Source organism: Phasianus colchicus, chromosome 1 (assembly GCF_987193195.1).
Source record: "Phasianus colchicus chromosome 1, bPhaCol1.hap1.1, whole genome shotgun sequence".
Classification (NCBI taxonomy): Eukaryota; Metazoa; Chordata; class Aves; order Galliformes; family Phasianidae; genus Phasianus; species Phasianus colchicus.
This window is the reverse complement of record NC_143436.1, coordinates 178,825,959-178,842,033: the sequence shown is the minus strand read 5'-3', so window position 1 is coordinate 178,842,033 and position 16,075 is coordinate 178,825,959. Positions and strand designations below refer to the sequence as shown.

The 16,075-nt window shown below is 36.4% G+C and overlaps 1 protein-coding gene across 6 annotated transcripts in view; it reads left to right on the top strand.

Annotated features, from left to right (window-relative positions):
- Nucleotides 1–16,075, top strand: part of SGCG (sarcoglycan gamma) — a 116,075-nt gene that overhangs the window by 43,794 nt on the left and 56,206 nt on the right. For 3 of the 6 annotated variants that reach the window (XM_031615752.2, XM_090133819.1, XM_090133821.1), the window contains one exon: nt 11,339–11,533. In XM_031615752.2, the coding sequence (XP_031471612.1) occupies nt 11,339–11,533 (195 nt within the window). Of the gene's footprint in view, nt 1–11,335; nt 11,534–16,075 lie in introns of all 6 variants that reach the window. The other 3 variants (XM_031615751.2, XM_090133818.1, XM_090133820.1) reach the window with 1 other exon arrangement.

Sequence of the window (16,075 nt, the reverse complement as noted above, 5' to 3'; positions counted from 1 at the left end):
GGTAGAGCAAGTTCTCAGCTACAAAACATTGTTTTTAAACATAGACACCACCATTGGCTATGCGTTCTCACCAGCTATGAAAACATCTTTCTTCTCAGAAAGATCTGCACCAGAAGAGATGACCTGCTGTCACCACTGCTGAAATGCACCACCCACCACCTCGCTGTGCTCATATCCACTGTTTGGTCTCCATAAATGTTCAGCAAGTTGAATGTCAATGGGTGGCTTTTTGTCTGCATGGAAGAACACTATGACACACTTCTGCTCCATGCATACTTCCATGTCAAACACCATTGTGTCAGACTGTCCCTTTGCTGCCATCTGTCACACAGCAACAACATGTATCAGAACACTGATGGGAAGATTCAACCTCTTCTGCCATACCACCACCATCTGCCTCTGACGTCATAAGCCAACATCATACAATTGCAGTAATGGCAGCAACAGCTTGCTACCTCCACTGGTGCAGATTTTTACTAGCACAGCATGCAGGCTTGAGTTTTAATGATCTAAATTGGATGCCTGGGATGTGTCAGATGTGATAAGAACATAAATTAGATACTATAGATTGCAAATATCACATTTTTTTCTGATAATTAAAACAGTTGCTTGATTTTACATATCTGAAGCTACAGAAAATTCTAGAATTCATTATCTTATTCAGAATGTTGTCCACCAAGTTACTTGCAAAGTAATCTAAGAATTCAATGCCAGTCTTTTCCAATGAGTTACCGTAACAAGGACTGAACAGAAAGGACTTATCTGCATTGTGTAGTTCTGAATAAGAGAATAATTTAACTGTCGCTGACTAAAATAACTAAAATCCTAGTGAACAAAGATGACCTCAGTGAGATGATAGTAAAAGTTCGGTAATTTTGCAGCCATCTCCTGTCTTTTTCTCTTCTTGGTGTGTCAGCTAATACCCAGATCACACTGTAAAGCTGTATTACTTACAAAGAATAAAACCCCAGAGAGCCCAAAGAAAATCTTTGTGATACCTGGAAAGATCAAATGATCAGAATAAGAGAGCGTGTGCTGTTCAGTTCTCAGTGTAATTTATAATCCTGTAAGGACTATCATTTTGTTATTTATAGATGGAAAATGTATGAAATCCTCAAGTCATCCTTGGGCTTTTAATTTTGTTTTGTCCTTTTTAGTGAGAAAGCCATTTACACAGTAGACTAAATGTGCACTGTTCTTATTTTCCATAAAGACAGGATTTTTATTAACATCTAAGACGAGGGAGAAGAAAGATTCTGCCAACCTGAGTGGCTGCCTGTATGTGCTGTTTTTCTTAAGGACATGTTAGCTCTCTGTATTCCTTGGCTTTTTCCTTTCATCTGTCTGTCTTGAGATAGGTGCTGCAGAGCTTAAATTTATCATTTAAAGACTTGTCTGTTTCTCTTAGCATCAGGGTTGAATTTAACTGTGGTGTTACTTGCTCTTTCAATTCATTTAGTTGTTGTTGTTTTTTTTTTCATTGTGTTTCTTTTGTAAGTTATCACAGAATTTCTCGTTTATTGATTAAGAAGGAGATTTTATTATTGAAGGATTTTTAAGAGCCTATAATGCATTATTTATCATTCAGGAGTACAACTGATAATTACTGAAGATAGGATTATTACTGCTACCAAGAAAGTTTTCTTAATAGTAATGTTTTCTGCATCCATATTTAATTCTTATTTCTTCTGTTTATTATTTTCCTTTACTGATGAGAAAAAGGAATGAAAAGGGAATTGATAATCATCCTCCTTTGATTCACTCTTGTATTTGTCAGGCATTGCTGAGGTGCAGAACACTACAAGTGCCATCATCTAAGATAATAAATGTAAGTGAAATGCTGTGTTTTATTTTCAGGCTGATATTCCTGAGGTGCATCTCCACTATAAAGGGAATATCCCCACAGTGATTCAGGCTTCCCAGCAAAAGCAGTGGGAGTTGCCTTTTCCTCTTATACTATAAACTGTGCAGCACACTCCTCTCTCTGTACTTCCTTGTCCTCCAGCAGAATTCTTAAGTAGTAATTAGTCTTTCCTTCTCTTCTTGACTTGTTCATCATTTTCAACAACAAATATAGGAAAGGGATGTGGGAAGGAGTGGCAGTGCACCAAGTCAGGAGATAAAGGTTGAATGTTATGGTATTGGAATTGACAGTGTTTATGTGCTCGCCACTAATAGCCTTTGGATGACTTCTGAACCCAGCGTATGCATCTGTATGTGACTGGAAGATCTGAAAGCAATTTCAAGTTTGTGAGTTCACTGGAATTCATTTCCAGTTGAATTACTGTTGTATCCTGAGCTGAGTAGCTTTTTAGGATCTGGGCTTGAGTATGATCCTCAATTTGTATCCCATTCTCTCAAAGAACAGCTGTAACTCTCATCAGTTTCTCACATACTGGGCACGTACATTAAGACAAGAGTTCTTAATTTCAGTTTTCTAAAATTTGCTCCATTTATCTATCTTGATGGTTTTTCAGGTAGATGACCAATGACAATACTTCCCTAAAGTAGAATGATAGAATGGCCTGAGTTGAAAAGGACCACAATGATCATCTAATTTCAATCCCCCTGCTATGTCACCAACTAAACCAGGCTGCCCAGAGCCACATCCAGCCTGGCCTTGAATGCCTCCAGGGATGGGGCATCCACAGCCTCCTTGGGCAACCTGTTCCAGTGTGTCACCACCCTCTGTGTGAAGAACTTCGTCCTAATATCTAACCTAAACCTGAAGTCTCAGTTTAAGACGATTCCCCCTTATCCTATTATTATCAACCCATGTAAACAGTCATTTACATATACTACTAAAACAAATCACGGAGTGGCCAACAAGCTGTAAAAGAGTGTATTTTTATGGAATCTGCACTGGTAGAGAATTCCCAACAGTGGGACAGTGCCAGCATGTAAGCATCTTAGGCAAGCAAGTGTAGATCTCTTATTTCCCCCTCCTTCATTTAAGAGGAAGGGAAGGTTACACTAAGAAGCCCCACACGGCTTAACACCTATTACTGAGATCAAAGTCTCCTCTGCAATGTTTCTGCATGCTTATCAGTTACTGAGAACTGGAGTGACTTAATCCTTAATGTTCCAGATCAATTTGCAAGGCAGTATAAGAAATTTTAAGTAGTTTCCTACGAGGACTGGAGAAAGAAAGAGGGTGGTGTGATGGAAGTTCTGCATATGCTATCTTGACTGACCTCTTCATTTTTCTAACCTCTTAACATCGTAGACAGTTCGGTAATAGAGTCAGCATTCACAGAAACAAGTTGCCTCCCTACAAAAACTTTGGTAAGTGTGTCATCAAAGATGTTAAACTAAGCTGCATCCTGGAATAGACAACAAACTTCACTATTAAAGTCCTAAAGTTTGTCTGTACACTGGGAAAGTTGAAGGAATTTTATCATGTTGAAAAAAAAAATTGTTATATTAAGCTGGAAATCACCATCTTCTCATCCACATATGTTAGTATCCTTTAAGTAGAATGAAACTTCCTGCTCACCTAGGAAATGCAGTATATGCTAGAGGCAGAACATCTCATTAAACATAAAACCTTGGTTAAGTAAATAGTAGTAAAATATTCCTCTGCAACAGAACCACATTTTAAACTAGCACCATAATAGCTAGTTAATTGATCATTTTGTTTTTTCTTTCTTAACAAATCCAACTACTGCAGTTTGAAGCTATGTTGGAGTCTCATATCCACAATTTTTACAAGGATGGAATAAGGTAACGCATTTCTTGACTGTGAATGTATCTGTAATACCAGTAATTCCAGTGCTGTATGCAAAACTGGGGAAGCTTCATCAAAAGTAGTTCCACCTGCTGTTTAGCAAGTAACTTGGAGGCGAGTTGAGGACCTATGTGATACTTTGTACCTTCTGTTAATATTTAAGAAACCTTACTTTATGTATTTGTCTGATAGGTAAAGAAAGGCAGCAGTGTTTTGTGGAAAACTGCTGATTCAGTCAGCTAGGCCCAGGAGAACATGCAATTCTATGACCTTGAAATTGAGGGAAAGACTGAATTACTGAGTCTAGAAAGCTAGCTAATTGGTTCTGGGAGCAAAGTTTAGACTAAGAAATGGATAATTGAAGACCAGGACTTCCATAAAAATATTTTTACTCCTCTGTGCAAGGCCATGCAGAAAGAACATGATTAAGGCAGAATAGAAGGTATGAGTAGCAGAAATGGCATATTCATTTTAACGGAAATGGAACCAGTGTATGATACTTTAAAAAGGTTAAAGCTTTTTAAACAAGATTGAGGGAAAGATGAAAAATGCAGAGGAGCACATTTTGATGTGATATGAAGAAGGAAGTAATAAAAACCACATATCTCCATAAAACATAAGCTGGCAGTATGAAAATACATGGAAGAATGGGAAACAAAGGAAAACTATACATCTTTCTATAGCTTTAAAATAAGATAGGATAAATAAAATGCTTTGCTTTAAGGAAGCTAAGAAACTAAATGAAGTTTAATAGTCATATTAAAAATGTAACAAAGAAAAATGTCAATAGGTAACGCTAAGATAAAAACATATGGGAAACACAGAATGAGACATCCAAGTGGTAACGTATTGACAGAAGTTTACTATAACACAGACTGATGAAGCAATTATATCAATTAGATTGATTCCTCAATTACTGAATTGTGTGAATGGAATAGAATAATAATTGTATCATTAATAATATGAATATAATATTTGTGTTGTATTATTTTTGACATAGCAATGTGGTTATAAATATTAATAATATTTAATGATAATTCTTTAATAGAAACTAAATAATAAAGACGACATTGGCACTGACCTTACCTGAGTTTGCTGTAGTAGATCAGAAACAATATCAGAAAAAACATATTTTTTTTTCTTTTACATTCATGGTATAAATGTCATAATTACATCCAATAAGACTACAGTTTACAATCCCATCAATGACTGCTTTCAGGAGCAGTATCTCAAGAAGCAGAATCATTTCCTGACTTAATTCTGATCAGTGCACAGAGTTTCTTTCATATTGTTATCAAGGGGTGTATTGAAACAATGGCAGTATTGATGTTAGAGCAGATGTCTTTGTTTGGATGAACCAAGAGGGTAAACCGGAATATATAAGTGCAAGAGAAGTTATTAGAGATAATAACACACTAGTTCTATCACATGGTAAAAACAAAGATAAAAACTCCATTAGGTCAAATGTAGAAACACAGTAAAGGAGTCCAAACAGTATTTTAGAACTTGAAAAGAAAAAAATAAACATTTTTCTTAAATTACATCTGTCAAGTCTTGCCTGGTCTTCTGAATCTGAATGAAGTATCATGACAGTGATTTTTTCTGATTTACTTAATGTTTGGAAACTATGTTAAGGGAGGAAAAATAAATCAAATGGAAAAATGGAAAACATTTGAAAAATATTTTTACTGTAAGTGAGATTGAAAAGTACACAGATATTCAAAAAATAATAATTTTTAATATAGTACATCATTCTATGCTGTCAGTGACTACTTTTCATCTGTTACATCAGTATAAACATATTAATTATAATCATCTCAAGATTGTTACATACGTTTTCACTGCAAGATATGCAAACGGTCAGCTAGGCCATGTGAATTTCTCTGCCCACTTCCACAGATTATGCAGCAGGGATTCAGCACTTTTAAGTTGGTGACATTAGTTTACAACTGAAACTAGAATACCATATAATAATACAGATATAGAATCATAGCAAATCAAAGCAAGGTGAGATTAAATATTTGATGTTAGAATGAGAGAAGTTTGAAAGGAGTTAGAAACTTTTCATCTGGACATAAGAGTTTGAACTTCCCTGTCTGTCCGAATTTCAATAGGAAGAATTTCCATATGGGTTCCAAAGCTTTCTAACCACTCCTACTTTTTCTATCAACAACAGGTTTTTCCTCTGGCAGAAAAATGCTACATCAGTGATAAGCTATTTCTTTTCTTCATCAGTGAACTCTTCTGTCCCCAGAAAGGCAGTCGTGTGCCTTTTATTGCATGCCTGAATGCCAACAAATTGTGAAGTCAGTCTTAATGTACTTCTGATGTTCATACTATATAATAATGCACATCTAGCCCAATATGTTATATAAAAGCTTTAATGAAGATAATGTTCCATGAAGATACTGTATGCAGACTGTAAAATAGCTCTCAATTGCCTGAGTTGACATGTGATTTTATTTCACTTTACAGTTTATTTATAATGACAAAAGAATTTAGGGAAGGCTAAAATGATTCAAATGGTCTTTCTACTATTATAGTTTTGCACTCTACCCCTTCTTTCAGCCTCACACATATAATCTTCTTGCATATAAATAAATGTCCTTCATGTAAAAAGAGAAGTTCCAGTGACTGATGTGGTCTGTTTTTGTTCTTTTTTTTCCAAAAAAAAAAAAGTGTATTGTATGAGGATCAGTGCTGCAGATTTGTTCACGAGACATCACCAGTTCTTCTTAACTTTGACTTGAAAAGGAATTTTGAGTGCTAAGCTTTTCCTCTCTTTGCTGAAAGTCACAGTATAGTTACAAACAGGCCAAAGATATAAAATGCTAATAATTGTATAATTATCAATAGAATTATAGTTGTTTATTGTATTAGTGAACTAAAGCAGTTTTATATTTAAAATTTTGCTTTCCGATTGCTTATTATTATTGCTTGCTATATGACGGAATGACAAAATACAAGACTGTGCCATTTAAAATTGAATCTATTCCTTTTTCTGTTGCGTTTTTCACTTGTTGTGTTGTTTTACTTTATTAATACAGAATAATCATAATTATCTAATCATAGAATGGTTTGGGTCAGATGGAATCTTAGAGGTCATCTGGTCCCAACCCCCTGCTATAGGCAGGGACACCTCCCTCCACAGCAGGTTGCTCACAGCCCCATCCATCCTGGCCTCGAATGCCTCAGAGAGGGGGCATCCACAGCCTCATTGGTCAGCCTGTTCTAGTGTCTCACAGTGAAGAATTTCTTCTTAATATCTAGTCCAATTTTACCCTCTTCCAGTTTAAAGCCATTTCTCCTTGTCCTGTCACTATATACCTTTATAAAAAATCATTCCCCAGCTTTCCTGTAGGCCCTCTTCAGATACTGGAAGGCCACTGTGAAATCCTGGAGCATTTTCTTCATGCTGAAGAGCCCTTACCCTCTCAGCCTGCCCCTGTAGGGGAGGTGCTCCAGCCCTCTGATCATCTTTGTGGCCCTCCTCTGCACCCACTCCACCAGCTCCATGTTCTTGTGCTGAGGGCACAGTACTCCATGTGGAGTCTCAGGAAAGCAGAGTAAAGGAGCAGAATCCACTCCCTCTAAGCACTTAATGTTCATGAAAAAAAAACAGGTTTTTGTGAACAAAACTAGTGAAAACGTATTTTTACTTCTCTTTTTTCCAATTCAAATTTAAAAAAACAAAACCAAAAACACTTATTTCAAGTAAAATAGTATTTTGTCTTCAGTAATCACTATACATAACTAATTCCTGAAAATAACATGATTAAATCATGATTGCTCTCCCAAGCAGGCTTCTGATAAGCTTGCAAATTCTAAACACTATCTTCATGAAATATTCTGGAGCTAGCAGAATAGCTTTTGAACTTGAGGCCCAAACTGACCTAAAGGCAACAGTAACATTAGTGATGGACAGTTTTCAAAATTTAGATATTAATATTAAAAAACTCCTGGATTCCTGGGCCTCTGTCATGGGAATCACAGAGACCAGTCTCCAAATCTAGCTTCATAAAAAAATGGAATAGGTCCAAGGTAATGTTCTTTCATGGCTACACATTTCCAGAAGGCAGTCTTAGTATCAAAGTGTAAAGAATTCACAGCTATTTCATCAGCAACTGAAACATCTGCTCCAACGGGTATGGATTTTGTGTGCTACATGCAACGTTTTCAAGTATCAGACTTCCCCAGACAGCTAAGAGACCTCCCCATGTAGGGCTTTTCCTTTCAGTACAGCTTCTTAAAACAGCTGCAGGCCATAAAGGAATTTCTCTTTGATTTCTCCAAACAAACCCAAGGTTATTCTACATAATTTTGTCTCTTGAAAGTCAGTAATACCATCCATTACAAAACTCAAAGTTATTGATTCCTCCAGAAAAGGATGTCCAACAGTATAAATTCTTATAGCATTTCACCTTTAATTGCTTGTTACCGGGCCGCTAATTCTCTTAGAAATCATGAAACATTATATTAATTAGAAAAGTTGTATGTATTTCAAAGCAGACTGTTGCCTAGGCCAACACTATCCTTTAGTTAGGACCAAAACAATTTCCAGCAGTACTAATGCTCGGGAACAATTGAACCATTTTCTGTCAAGAAAAAATAATTTGTGCAGGGACCAAAACTGCACTGGGAGATGGCCCCCGTGGAATTTCTGAAGGGCTGAAAGCAATCACAAAACTCATAGTTTTTTGGTGAAATGCATAATGGATTTTAACCTTGCCTCATTAAACAGCAGTACATAATAGATTATGTATAAAGCCCTCCACTCACACAATGTACATTTTACGACAGAGTAAAAACAGAACTGAGGAAAACAGGAATCAAGAAAGTCCCATCTTCTTGTTAAATGCTTCTGGAAATCACTCCTGCAATTAATTTGACCAAATGCTTATGTCTAAATTGTGTAGGTGTGAGGAGGTGCAAATCATCCCAGGCACTCTTTATTCCTCTTTTTATGCAGAAACGTTAGTCACATTTCAGGTGCAGTTCATTGCGTGTCTAACATATACATCTAAAATAATTCAGATAAATAATTCCTAGCAGGAGTGGATTTATCTCATTGACCATAAGGAGAATCCGAGTTGTCTGGCTCAGATAGTGAAGTCTAAATTGTTGGTATTTCATGGTGAAATGAATCCCAACCTCAGAGACCACTGTGGTGAGACTGACGTAAGAACATGAAGATCTGAGAATTAATTTATTCTTTATCAGATTATGTTTCTACTGAGAAATTTATCCTGAGGATGTAGGAAACAGCCACACAAGGAAAAGCTTAGGTGCTCCACCTAAAGACTTTTTGAAAGCTCAGCTAACTTCATGCGATTGTGCAGTTTCTGAAGAGAGATTGCTTTTCCTACAGCCCTACTGAAATAACCCTTTAAGTATTCTTGGAAGGTAATTTTTTTTTTCCTCCTCAAAACAACAAGCAGTCTGTCTTGTGAAGGGAATTTCTGTTACTACAGAATTTCTGTAGCTTTATTCCGTCTTGTTTCTTGTTATACTGACATTTACCATTGTGGACTAACAGAAACAAGAAACTCAGAGAATCCCCAGTGTTAGGATATTGGACAGTTGTATGATACTATTATCTGAGCAAAAACTGTACAAGTTATTTCTCCAAGTACATCTGTTTTTGTCAGAAGTTAGCAGTTAGTGCATCCTATGCTGTAAGTTACAATTTTCAAGAGAGATTTAGTTGAACACAAGGGAAAAAAGCTTTTCTGAGTATTTTGTGAATTGTCCCAGTTTGTCTATGTTGGCAGAGAATCGTAAATTAGACTTGAAATAGGAAGCTACTTCTGTGTAGTGGTTAGCTGGACAACAGCAAAAAAGTAGTAACTCATATATAAACACCATCTTATAATCAGCACAGGATGCTTGAATAATGCACAGAATAGGAAAATATAGTCTGGTAGTTTTAAGCAAATGTAGTTTACAGAATGGATGTGAATGCCATCTTGTAAATCTGCATTGTTGTGCAGTAATGTTAGTATAAGTTATTTCAGAATCTGTTATTCTCCACTAATAAGTCATTATACCATCTTCAGTATTTTCCACTCAAGAAAATATTCACCTGCACAGTATCATGAGCAACTGGGACTGATAACAGCAAAAAATTAAGGAGACCATTGCATTAGCACAGTTACATTATGAACTGCTGATGATCAAGTCTCATTTTTATTATGAATAAACAACAAATTATAACTTTTGAAATATTTTTGAATGTAAATACAGAAATAACATGAATGCTGCATATGTACAAACAGTGTGTAGGCTTCTGTTTACTTGTAAACTTATTTTCTCTGGTTTGTAGCTTTATAAGAAGCTATAGAAACAAACAAAAAAAAGATGTATTTTCAAAAACATGGGGGTCAGTATTAAGAGCCACATGCTTGTCATGGACACAGGATGGTTCTACAGGAGATCTGAGGGAACCCTTTCCATGACTTAGAGAAATTCAGCAGCAGAACAAGGAGGTAATTTAATCATATTTTGAAAACTCTGTGCGGAGCACAGTGATCTAATTCCCAGGGGTAAGTTCAGAATAGAGAGGAGACCTCGTGTGGAACCTATCTGAAGGCACTCTCATCTGGGAACATTACACTGTAGAAGAGTTGGCTGCTTTTTGGATGCATAATGCCTGTAGATATGCCTAGCTCATAGGAAGTACTTTAAATACCTATTTTCTTTTTGATATGCATAGTTGTTTGTTGTGGTTGGTTTTTTTTTGTTTTTTTTTTCTTCATTTTATAGCAGTGGAAATGAGACAGATGTTACCCATTGCTGTTTTTGATAAGCAGCTTCAGCTGCTGAGATTTTGTTCTTGTGTCTGAAGTGCAAGTTTTAAGGAATGGTTTGAATTCTTGGTGATCTTTGTGTTGGAGAGGTGGAAATTATTGAATATCCCCATGTTTTAAAGAAGTACAATCTGGTAAGATTTATTTAAATTCAGAAAATACTTCTTTAAGACTTGTAATATAAAGTGAAAGTTGTATATATACTGTAAGCAATGTTTTTACTGATGATATATCTGTATATCACAAATTAAGAAATAATTGTTTCCTTTCTATTATAAAGAACCATTGTTTGTTTACATAGAGATTATGAATTCTGTCATTCCACTGTTATTCAGCTAAGTTTTGCAACAGAAAGAATGCTTTATTTTTCACTGAATAAAGGAAAGAATATGTGGAATTGTTCTTGAAGCTGTACTTGATAAGGCATCTCTATCAAGTCTAGAAGTATTTTTACACCGTAGTAATTTTGTTCTATGTGCTGTAGATATGATCCTATTAAGATATTTGTACAGGAAGAATCAGACTATTACAAAAAATTTGAGGGAATTGTTAATACCGTACTTGAGCCTCCTGAAAATAATAATTGACACAGTTCATGTATTGAAGCATTACACTGACTATACCAAAAAGTTATGACTTTAGTTTGAATGAGATATGATGAAAATGTTTTCCACTAAAATTGTAAGAGTTCATAGTAACCTGCTAGTTCAATTAAATCTTTATATTTTCTTTGTTTTTTACACACATATATTTTATTTAACTCTAATAACTAAGCAGTCTCTTTTTTTTTTTCTTTACATAGCAGATGGTACGTGAACAATACACTACAACAACACCAGGCACTAGCCTAGAGAGGCCAAAGAATGAATATATCTACAAAATTGGAATTTATGGTTGGAGAAAGCGTTGCCTCTACCTGTTTGTTCTACTCCTGCTAATCATCCTAGTTGTGAATTTTTCTTTGACAATTTGGATTCTTAAAGTGATGTGGTTTTCTCCAGTAAGTGTCCTTATTAATTTTCCATTATTTTCATATTCTCCTCTTTTTTCTGCCTCATCACTCCCCTTATTTCACATGCACATCAGCTTCTCTGTGTGCAATACATGGTTCTTTTTTCTTCCTTCCCAGGTGTAATTTGTACTTTGGCTGATATATACATATGAATGCATACTTATGTTCTATCTTTGAGTATACATATACATATGTAATGTCTGTATTAGTAATAACCACTTAAATTATTGAGGTTGTTGGTACCTTATATTGAAGCAGGTTCTAACACTATGAAAAAGAATGTATTTTACTGTTGTCTCACAGTCTCTGTTTACTTTATATTTTATAAATACATGTGCTGTAAATTTTCTCTCATATGCTGGAATTCACTAGTGTTAAAAGATTGCTTACAGTTGCTGTTTTTTTCTTAGTTTCCTTCTCCTATTTATCAGCATTTAGCAATTTATTTGACCAATTAAGTAAAGCTCAGAGGTAATTAATACCACTTCATGCCTGAGGATAAGCAGATGTGTTATTCAGGAATAACTGCAATATTTTTCCACTGTCATATACGTTTTAATATTTATAATGTATTTTTTTGTGTAGTCGACTGAAGGGTAACTTACAAAAGTCTGCAAGATGCAGCTTTAGTCAGAACGCAATAAAATGCATCGGTGAATACTGAAGCTGAGCTGATTTGTCCCTAACATGCAGTTGTGATGCACAGATGATACAAATGCATTTGTTACAAGAAAAACAATAATAGTAAATCCTTCCAGCTCTGCCCCTGCCGTTGAAGAAAGAGTGTTGTGAAGAAAACTCCCATTATCTATCATTATTACGCCTCTGTCTCTAAATGAAGGGCATTTTATCTTCTTAGAAGCATTTCTATAATCTACATTCTCTTGCTATAAAGAAAGTAGGTTAATTTTAAGTGCTACTTATGGATCCATTACTGCTGCTTGAGTTCCCCTCTAGTGTCTTCCCCCACATAAATTCTTTTCAGCTCTGTTACTGCCATACAGATTACAGTGTGGAACATCTTAGGTCACATATAATTTTTCTGTTAGGCAGTTCATATGGAAGATGAGCACTTAGTGCCTGCACATCGTGAATCACGAAGTACATGAATAATTGTTAAAATAGTTTTCTGTGTGGCTGAGATTTATATTTTGAATCAGATTTTAAATTTATTTTCTGTTGCTTTGGATTCTCTGTCTGAAACTGGGTATTCTCTAGCTTTGTCAGGACTAACAGAATAGCATCAGAAGACCCACTTTCAGGAACTACTATTTCCTAGTGGGTACCTATGAAGAAGGCACCAAATGTGTCAAACTTTTGAATGTTCTTATGCCATGGCAACAAGAGCAGTTAATAACAGCTCAAGTAGGGCAGGTTTACATTCATCTGATGGATGGACTATGCATGCCATGGCTATAGAGTTCTTCCTAATTCTCCATCTAAGAATCTGTAATCCTCACATATATCCAGTGAAATAGTGACTTAACTGCACTGCTGTCCTTTTGCGTGGGATAATTCTAGGGAAATATCCAACTTAGCTCTAGAACAAGACTAATGTAAGTGCAAAGTGCATGTAGATGTCACAACCCTTGAGAAAAGTATGTATGTTTTCATTAAGGACTGGGAAATTGTTTTAACAGGATTTATTTGTTAACGTGAGAAATAATTTAGAAGGTACCAGAAATAATATCCAATGAAGTGCTGTTAGCATCTAAGAAAGAGAATTTGGATAACAATGTGCTCAAAGCCTAGAAGTGTGATGGAAGTGTCATAGTTCTTTCCACTATGTCTAAGGAAATACTGTTTATAAAAATCAAGGGTGACAGCCACAGAAGTTACCAATACTATGATCAAATGCTTTTCCTGATGGAAATAAATGTTAGGGCTCCAAGTTTTAGTTAACTGTCTGAAAAAGAGAGGTAACAGTATAGCCATTGACCCCAACTTTCTGGGCTTGATCCTGTAGCCAATTCTTTGTCTACTGAACAGTCCACCTATCAAATCCATATCTTTCCAATATGGAGAGAAGGATGTTGTTGGGTACCATGTCAGAGGCCTTACTGATGTCCCGATAGATGACTCTTCCCTTGTCCATCGATGCAGTTACACCATCACAAAAGGCCATTAGGTTGGTCAAGCAGGATTTGCCCTTGGTGAAGCCACACTCCTGTAAGTACTACCAAACAAGCTAAGCCAATAAGGGAGAACATGATTAGACACAGATGTGTTGCAGGATTAATAGATCTTAATTTCCTTGTAGAAATTTAGAACAATGATGAAAGACTGAGATTTTTCTGAGCTCCATTGTTTGAGAGGCCTTCAGAGTTAAGTAAGCATGACTGAACTGAATTTCATTCCATTTCACAAGATCTATGCTGAAAAGGAACTACCTGAAGATAGAATGCAATCCTTTTCTCGTAGTGCTCCATTTACATAGTATATGAGCATCTTCACATTTGCAAGTATCAGATATGACTCATCCACGTTTTCATTTGCTCTCCTGGAGTTTGGGTGGACAGGACGTCAAGTTATTCAGGGGAATAAGGGAAGAAAAGTTTTGATTCAGCGGTTTTAGAGAATTTAAGATTAAATAATTATGTCTTGAGTGTGGTGAATAAAGTGAAATAGAAAATCATTCTGCATGAAACTTAGCTTGAAAAAAATGAATAAGGTAGATGTATGGGGATGTGGTAATCAGTGGGAGTGTTTTTGAAAAGGTGGAATTTAAGATCCTGAAGGGAGTGAGGAAGGACAATAGCAGAATACAGATTCTGGACTTCAGTAGTGCAGATTTGGTTTATATGGTCCTGACATATGGAATGCCAAGGGTAGAGGATTTAAAGAATGAAATTACTCATGAAAACTTACTGGTGGCTAAGGATAGTATCCTCCAAATGCAGAAACGATCTATCCTGAGACTAAAGAAGATAAGCAGCCTGGCTTATCTACAGAGTGTAGCTGTGATGGTGTTCCAATGCAAAAAGCAATATGGAGGAGCTGGCAAAAGGGACAAAAGGGACAGGCTTCCAAGAGGAAATTTAGAAGTGTTGTCTGGGCAAGGAAACATGTCAGGCTTCCTGTGTGAGCAAAGACAAAGCTTGGCTTTAGTTGAGACTTAAAAGGGATATTAAGAGCTTGTTTTCTTACTTTAGTAGTAGAAGGCTGAATAGGTAAAATATGTGTCCACTACCAAATGAGACAAGTAAGTTACTGACCACAAACACAGACAAGGCTGAGGTATTCATTGCTTTCTTTACCTCAGTCTTCACCAAGTTCTTCCAGGACTCTACAGAGCTTGGCCTACACAACTCAATGGGACCAGAAGGTCTGCATCCATGGATTCAGAGAGAACTGTCTGATGCCCTTGCAGAATCACTCTCTGTCATGTTTGAAGTGTTAGGGAGACTGGGGAGATGTTTGCTGATTGAATAAAAGCAAGTGTTGCATTTGTCTGCCAAAAAACAAAAGCCAACAGGACAGTCTGAGGAATTGCTCAGTCCCATTTCAGTTCCTTGGAAAACAATGGAGCACATACACTTGGAAGACATTTCAAGGTCTACGGAGGAGAAGTGGGTAACTGAGGACAGTCAGCATGGATTTACTAAGGGTAAATGCTGACTAATCAGTGTCATTACAATCTATGATAAAATGTCTGGGTTTATAGATGAGGAGAGGGCACTGGATGTCATTTACCTGACTTCAGCAAGGCTTTTGACATTCTCCCACAGTGTTATTGTATCCTAGTTGCCAACGTGATGGCTGGGCAACCAGATGGGTAAAAAAATTGGCTGCACAGTAAGGCCTATGCAGTAGTTATAACTCCACTGTATTCTACATGGAAACCTACATGGAGGCCTATAATAAATGTTGCAGGGGTCTATACTGAGATTGTTCCTATTTAACATCTTTATCATGACTTAGAAGAAGTAAAAGAATGTATGCTCATCAAGTTGGCAGATGACACCAAGGTAGATTCCAATCAAAGCTTTCAGAACTGGGTGTGATGTTCAGAGAAGCCTAGACAAGCTGCAGGAATGGTCCAACATTATGACGTTCAGGAAGGACAAATCGAAAGTCCTGATCCTGGAAAGAATGAATCCCAGCCTGAGAAACTAGGGAGGAGGCAGCTCCCTGAGGAAGGCCCTGGGGGTTGGTGGGCCACAAGCTGAGCATGAGCCAGTGAGCATCACACCAACAAAGCCAATGAGTCCCAGGCTGTGTGAACAGGGACAGAGTGGGAGACCAAGGGAAGTGATTATCCACCTTTACTTAGCACTGATTACAGCATACATATAATACTGCCCCTTCTGTTTTGAGCCCCTCTTGTAGAAGAGTGCTATTGACAAATTGTGATTTTTTTAGAATTTTTGTCTTGTGTTTGGTTATCTCATGTTGCCAGGAAATTCATTAACCTTTCTTATGCTTCTGAAGAATAATAAATAAATGCCTCACCAGAAAATGTATTTTAGTTTCCTCTTTCATATTGTTTATTTTAATTGATAAAAATGACTATGTAGTTTTAAAATCATT